Source organism: Zalophus californianus, chromosome 2, assembly GCF_009762305.2.
Source record: "Zalophus californianus isolate mZalCal1 chromosome 2, mZalCal1.pri.v2, whole genome shotgun sequence".
Classification (NCBI taxonomy): domain Eukaryota; kingdom Metazoa; phylum Chordata; class Mammalia; order Carnivora; family Otariidae; genus Zalophus; species Zalophus californianus.
In genome coordinates, this window is record NC_045596.1 from 15,169,161 (window position 1) to 15,177,289 (window position 8,129).

Here is an 8,129-nt window from a genome sequence, read left to right on the forward strand (position 1 = left end):
TCTATAAAATGGAGATAAATATTAGAGAAACTACACATAGATCAGGTTAGGTATACCACATGCATTACTACATGCAACATGAAAACAAAAATATGTAAAATTAAACAAAATAGAATAGCACGTAATACATAATATGCTTAAAATATTATCATAGTAGATGCTGCTAAATATATGGGGGATAAGATGAAGTTGAGAAGGTATATAGATAATAACAATGTAGTAGTTAAGCCATATATACACAAAGTCTAATAAGAGGTAAAAAAAAATAATGTCCTCATGGAGAGGTGAGTTGTATTATAAGGATTCAAATCTGAGATATATCATGGACAATTAAATTTTCCTTAAAATGCATTGTTGTTCAGTCAAAAAAAATATCCAAAATGTAATACATTGTGCCGCATGCTGGAAATAGAATGGGAAAAAACATGGTTCATGTCCTTATGGCGCTTTCAGTAGAGAAGATATACACTGAATACGTTTTTGCTTTTATGGAATTGAGAATGATAAAGTTTGATGTCCTATGTAAACACATAAAAAATAAATCCAATTTAATCTGTTTGGAAGATAGGGAGGATGTTGTGGAGGAAGTAACTTTTTTGGCTGAAACCTAAAAAGTAAATAGTTACTGAGTATAGCAGGAAGTAGAAAGGAGAAGTAGTGGAAGAAAAAAAGAACCCAAGTTTATTAAAATCAGTAAGGTTGACAAAAAAAGAAAGAAAGAGAGAAAGAAAGAAAGAAACAAAGAAAGAAAGAAACAAAGAAATCTGACCCCAAATCAGAAGTCTTTCCATTCTTTGGGGGATCATCCATACCACTGTGTCAGAAAATTATCATGAAGAGCTAATGTAAAAAGACTTTATACATTGAAAACAACATAAATATTTACATCAAACTTTAGTTTTTCTTATTTTTTAATTTAAATTCAATTAGCCAACATATAGCACATCATTAGTTTCAGATGTAGTGTTCATCAGTTGCCTATACCATCCAGTGCTCATCACATCAAACTTTAAAAACTTCTTTTCCTACACATTGTGTCATTTAAATTTCACAGTTACTAGGTGACTTGCATATGAATTTTTACATTTTACAAAAAAAGGTAAGTAAAACTGATTGGCCTGTGCAAAGTCAAACAGCTGATTTTGCCAGAAGTCATGTGATCAAACTGTAGATACTGAGGATGATGCATTACAGAGATCTAGCTTCTTTGTACTGATCAGGGTTCAGTCTGCAAACTGATTGGCAGGGAAAGTTGCTCATTCAACAAATTCCTGATACCTACCAAGCACAAGGCACTGGTTTAGGTGTTAAGGATAAAGCACTGAACAATACAAGGCACAGTCCTGTCTCTGTGGAGCTTATCTTCTAGATGTGAGAGGCAGAAATTTTACAAGATTAATGAACAAAATATGTAGCATGTTGGTGATAGCCAGGGCTCAGAACAAAAATAAAGTAGGTTCAAACTCAACATCCAAAGAACAAATAATCCAATCAAGAAATGGGCAGAAGACATGAACAGACATTTTTCCAAAGAAGACATCCAAATGGCCAACAGACACATGAAAAAGTGGGCACGTATTGAATGGAGCATTGGGTGTTATACGCAAACAATGAATCATGGAACACTACATCAAAAACTAACGATGTAATGTATGGTGATTAACATAACATAATAAAATTAAATTAAAAAAAGAAAGAAAAAAATAAAGTAGGAAAGAGGGATAAGGAGCACCATGTGCAATTTTAGAGTGGTCAGAGAAAGTCTCAGTGGAATGGTAACATTTGATTAAAGACCTGTGGGAGAGGAGGGTTACAGCCCCATGGAGATCTCAGAGAAGGGAGTTCCAACTAAAGGCAACTGTAGTTCAAAGGCCGTAGACAGGTGTCTGGGACCAGATGTATGTTTTTGGAACAACAAGGAGGTCAGTGTGCTTAGAACGGAAGGAATGGGGGAGAGTAACAAGAAGAGTAACAAGGGGCCAGAATTTATAAGGCTTCATAGGGCATTGTAAAGATTTTGGCTACTAGACTGAGGGAGATAGGCAGATTGCAGGGTTCAGAGCAAAAGAAGGATGATATCTGGTTTCCGTTATAAGAAAAATCACCTAGTTTATTGTATTGCAATGAGACTCTGTTGGCAGAAAATCTAGAAATGCCAGTTAGGAGACCATCAAAATAATCCATGACAGTGGGTATGATCAGTGAATAGGAGGTGGTAGAACATGATCAAATTCTGGATGTCTTTTTAAGGTTAAGATGACAGGACTAGACTTAGGACCAAATGTGGGATATGTAAAGAAGAAAAGCATCAGTGAAAACCACAAGTCATATATCACGCTCATTCATTTTCCAGCTATCCTTGTGGATATGTGCTGCTGTTGTTCACTGCATTTTTATTGTTGCTTATCTGTTTGTTAGTTGTTTTTTCTGAGTGGTTTGAGAAAGAATAGAAAGAGTAAGAAGGGTGAGGGAAATTAGTTGGAACTAGGGGCAAGTTCAAAGAAACTGCAAGAACTATATTCCTAGTAGATTTGCAATAAACATATTATCACAGAAAGCAGGCCCCCATTGCTTTTTTGGTTTTTCACCTGGAAAACAGTTCTGTTACACAGGTAGAAATGACAGAAAATGGCAGAATTAGGTTATATGTTCTATGGAATTTGGTTGATTATAACAAAATCAACAATAATTACCAACACGGCATTCCTGAAGCAATGTTAACAGCTTGTCTATCCAAAACTCTCCTTTGGAATGTTTTTACTTTCACTACTATTTCACCTGGAGTAAAAATTGAAGTATTGTGCTTACACATAGAAAGCCATGCTTATCAGTCTGCAATTTTTCTAAACGTATAAGTTGAATTGCTTTGAGAGCAAACACCTTGACGTGAGTACTTGGAAAGTATACTTAAGGAGTAGCAGGGCAGATATTAGTGCTGAACAATGACAAGTATGACATAGGTGCTAGACTTCACACTGAGGGGTCACTGCACACATTATTTCACAATGGCTGCCTCTGTAGATGAGCTGACATAACAACCCACTGCTGGTGCCATAAACAATTGCCAATTTCATTTTACAGGAGTCACATGGATGAGTTGAACTAGAAAAAATGATGATTATAGATGAAACTGAATATGTATGACTCATTCAGAGCTGCCTTATTAGTCCAGGAGAACTAGCATAGATTCAGCATTGGAGAGCCCACGTTCAAACCCCAAGCCTGCCATTTATTAGCTAAATGAACTTGAGCAGACCACTAAGCTGGTTTCCTCACTTTAGGAAAGAGGAAACTAATGTAGACTTACTGGAGAACCATGTGAATCAAATGAGACAATGCATGTGTGAAAACGGTTAAAATACTATATAAATATTTGATGTTATCATTGAACAGGCTTTCCCTTTGAAAAATGGAAAGGGGGAGAATAGAAATGAGTTACCAATTGTTGAATACTCTCCTTGATTTCAGGGATTGCCCACATGCCACTCCATTTAATGTAAATGAAAACAGCATATCTCTGTCCAGCTAACTATCCATGCATCCAACAATTTTGTTGTACATCTTGTCCAATGTCACCGGGTATGTTAAAGTCAAGATCCAAATTTAGGTCTGTTTTTGCTCCCGAGCCTGCATAATTCCTGTTATACTAAGTCATTGCCTGTGAAGTTTACATGGAGCCACACTGTGTCAGAAATGGAAGAAGTAATAGAAATCATCTAGTGGAATGGTTTTCAAATATTTAGTTGTAAAGTCCTATTGGGAAGCTCAATATTTGCTAGATGTAAGGCTGCCCTTGTTAAAGCAGATATGGGAACTCCAAAATTACTTCTCCACTTGGCCCCACTTCACTTTTCCTCTTGGGATTGTTCATAATTAGGGTTTGAAAAACATGAACTCAGCTCATTCTCCTCAGTTTCAGGACTGAAAAACAGAGATTCATGTAGTCTAAATGACTTACCCAAGAGCCCACAATCTTTTAATGGCAAAACAAGAATAAGGACCCCAGTTCTGTGGAACTTTAGTACCATATACCCAATAGGCTTCCTACATTAGTCCTACAGTGTTGATATTTGAAGGGTCTGAATAGATTATATTCCTAATGCTCATCCGACTTCTGAACAAGTTAAGATATATATAAAGGATTTTGTCATATATAGACAAAAATATAATTAACATAATTGATGGAGCTGTTGGAGAGCATGGCTCACCGTGTGGTAACAAAAGACTATTCCCTGAAGCCTCATCAAGGAGGAAGTTTTACCAATAAACTTACCACAGAGGACAAAAATGGATTAGAATACAATCTTCTTGGACACCAGACTCTAAAACTGAACTGATAGTGGGTTGAGCTCTGCCCACCTAACTTCTCCCTAACTCACCAGGTTACTATCTTCCATGAGAATACAGGGACAGTGAGAGTCTAGCACTATCTTAATTTAAGACCCTTGTTAGGAAGTGAAACATTAGGAGAATGGGCTTGTGACTCCACCTAAAGAAGGGCCAGGACCAGAAATCTGAGGAGAATACTTACAGCAGCATATAGTTTTATTTTGTTTAAACTTGTTTTTTTTTTTTTTTTTCTGTGTGTTAGATTTATTTTCTTTGCTTTGGTCTATACAAAAAAAACCAATAACCAAAAACATAAAGCCAGAATAATAAAACTCTCTGCTGGGACCTCCCCCAGCCCCCCACACCCACGTGCAGGAGGTGGTGGTGGGTTCGAAACAGGAAGGGGAAGAGAAAGCCCCTCACCGCACACCAGAGGGGTCAGCCAAGAGCACTTCTCAGGAGTCAGCTAGGACGGTTGTGGGTGGGAAGGGTGTGAGGGCGTCATCCCCAGAGCTCCCAGGAAGGGGCCAAAGCCGGGTCAATGTCCTGGAGAGAGGAGCAGGAGGGTCCTGGAGTGGAGGACTCACTCTCTGCATCTCTGTCCCATCTCTGTGGTCCATCCCTGAACTTTTCAAAATAAGCTTTGGATTCTGGGCTTTGGGCCTTGAACCTGGGTCCTGGACACCCCAGGGGCTCGGAACAGCTGGTTGATTGGAGTTCACTGAGACAATCAGGTCCAGAGAAGGAATCAAACTCTGTGGGGCCCGGGCCGCTGGAGTCAGGCCAGCCAGGGTGGGGGTGGGGGCTGATTGCCGGTCGGGGAAGAGAGCAGGTGGTTGAGTCTAAAGCTTTAGTGCCGGGGCCACAGAGGTGGGGAGGGGGTGTTGGGCCCTCGACCCACAGCCCAAGACAGAAAAGCAGGAGCAGATCACCATCCCAAGAAAGACCCTACAGAGGACCTCTGGAGGCGTGGGGTTCGGCGAGAAGTCGCAGCCTTGCTCCGCTGGGCTCAGGTACTTTTCTGTCTCGCCCCATCGCCTGCACGGAGAGCCTCTCAGATGAGGAACCGCACTGGAGTGGAGCCGGCTAGGCCAGCATGTGGTCCGCCGTGGGGTAGGGGGGCCTCAGGCCATCGCTGTAGGTGTCGATGGGATAGTCCCCGTCCATGTCCATGTGCATGTCCAGGGGGTCCAGGGGCGCATCGCTTGAGTACATGGGGCGGTAGGTGGCATCCATGTCATCTGCATAGGGTTCATTGATGGGGATCATGCTCTGGGCAGCCTCCCAGGCAGTGGGGTCATGCTTGAAGAGGGAGTTGGTGAGCTCCACAGACACGCGTTTACGGTAATCTGGGTTCTTGTCCTCGGAGATGCGGAACAAGACAGCAACAGCGTAGGTGGCGGTGCCCCCGTTGTGGGAGTGCAGGAGCTCCATGAGTGGGGCCGAGGCACCCTCAGCATCAATGGCATCATTGGCCTCCTTATCCTGGGCCAGCTCACACAGAACCCCGGTGGCCACACGCTGGATGTTCTCCACTGACAAGTACAGGAGCTGTACAAACAGGGGGATGGTGTTGAGTCGGAAGATCTCCATGCCGTTCATGGGATCCCGGGCGAGGATGTGCAGGGCTCCGGTGCAGCCCTCCACAATCTCCTCCATCCTCACACTGTCCGTGTAGGGCTGCTGTGTGCCTGCAGCCGCATGGCGCTGGGCATCCTGGTGAGCCTTGACCAGCAACTGCACAAGGCGGGGGATAACCGCCGCCTCCTGCAGTGGGGCATGGTTTGCTGGGCACAGGGCCAGATTCCTGACCAGGCCGATGGTTGCCTTGACCAGCAGCCACTGGTTGGGCTGGTTGAGCAGCTTGACAATGGCCGGAATGCCATAGTTGAGGCGCACGGAGTTCTGGGCCATCTCAGCCTCGGGGTGGCGGCTGGTCAGGTGGCGCAGGGCACAGACAGCAGGCTCCATGATGTCATCCTTGTCGCCGGCACGCAGGATGGTGTGGATGAGAGCCTCCACGCCGCTGTTCTGGGTCACCAGCGTCTTGTTCTTGCTGTTGTTGCATGTCAGGTTGGACAGAGTGCCCGTGGCACAGGTGAGGACATTGACGTCGTCCACACTCAGCTGGTTCACCAGAATCTTCAGAACACTCTCCAGGCCCTCCTGTTTGGTGGCCACGTCCGATAGGTTGCGCAGGGTCCAGAGGCAGTTCTGTACGAGGCAGGGGCTGTTGCTTGTCAGGTGTTTGCCCAAGGCCTGCATCCCACCAGCCTCCACAATGGCAGGCTTATTGCTGGGACACACGGACAGCCCTTTGAGCACACAGCTGGTGGTCCAGAGCAGCTTCTCATAACTGTAGTTACGCATGATCTGCACGAGGGCCTGGGGCCCTCCGTTAGCCAGGATGATGTGCTTGCTCTCCTGGCTGCCATAAGCCAGGAGCTGCAGGCAGTCAGTGGTGATGGCCAGGAACTTGGGGTTGTTCTTGTTGAGCAGGGGCACCATCTTCTGCAGCCCATCTGCCAGGCGCACCACCATCTTGGCGCCCTCCTGGTAGAGCAGCATGTTGTGCAGCGTGGTGATGGCATAGAACAGGACCGACTCCACGGGGGAGCTGAGCATGCGGACCAGGGCAGGGATGCTGCCTGACTTGAAGATGGCAAGCAGCCCCTCGCGGTGGTGGGAGAGGTTGTGCAGGATGCTGGTGGTGCAGCGGGCCGTGTCCAGGTCACTGGTGTTCTGCATGGTGCACACCACGGCCGCCACCAGCTGGGGCGAGCCCATCAGCGCCCACCGCGATGCCTCTTTCTTGGACAGCTGGTTCACAATCATGGCTGCCTTGGTCACTACCACCGGGTCCTCATCGTTGAGCAGTTTGGTGAGTTCAGGCAGGGCCCGGGTGGCCAGCTCGGCGTCATCCTGGTAGTTGATGAGATGCACGATGGCTGACTTGAGCAGCTGGGACGGCTCGGCCAGCCGCTGCAGGTTGGTGCTCTGGCCCTCCACCTGGGTGGCCAGCAGCAGTGAGCTGTCTTCCCCTGTCACACCAGGACACATGGCCTCCCGCACCCGCTTGGCTCTGGCCGTCGTGGACATCTGGTACTCCAGGTCACCTTGGCTCTGGGGCACCTGGGTGTAGGTGGTGGTCTTCTTCAGTGTGTACTGGCGCCCACAGGCCTCATCCTCTTCCATGACGCCCTTGCTACTGACCGAGGGCACACAGGTGTTGGCACCCGAGTGGATGCCAGCGTCATAGGTGTACGTCTGCTGCCACTCAGTCACCTTGATGGGTTGTTCGATCAGGTTCATCACTTCCATGGCGGCTGCTGCTTGTGGAGTCTGGCCGGGCTGGGTGTAGGGGTCGGGCCGGGCTGGGAGCCGGCGCGGGCAGCGAACTGAGCTCGGCGCGCTCGGGCGACGGCTGCTCCGGACTCTGGCCCTAAACTTCTGGTTTTAACTTCTGATTTGTTTGCTGTGCTATTAAATATTAACATTCTCATGAACATATCCAAGTGTTTGAGTACTTATCAAATTTATGAATTTCTATATTTCCTGGTAGTTTCATAATTTATAGATGAACATATCTGAATCTAAAAGTTATTGTGGTGAGATGTTATATGAGGCAAAACCAAATGTGGATAAATCTTGAAATAGTGTTTTTCTTTCTCATCCTGAAAGAGTAGAGTCAGAGTGGTTGTCATACCTTTGAGACAGAAGACATCCCAAGGAAAGAGGAAATTGGAGTCTTAGAATCAGGAAGACCATGCAGGGCTAATGAGAATCAGATAAAGAGGCTG

General features: G+C 45.7%; 1 protein-coding gene across 1 annotated transcript; it reads right to left on the reverse strand.

The window, feature by feature from the left end:
• Nucleotides 1-5,175: 5,175 nt before the first annotated feature.
• Nucleotides 5,176-7,695, reverse strand: LOC113924902 (junction plakoglobin-like). Its single transcript, XM_035726205.1, has one exon. It carries the CDS (start codon nt 7,648-7,650, stop codon nt 5,416-5,418), a length of 2,235 nt encoding a protein of 744 aa, XP_035582098.1. The 5' UTR covers nt 7,651-7,695; the 3' UTR covers nt 5,176-5,415.
• Between the last annotated feature and the right edge of the window lie 434 nt (nt 7,696-8,129).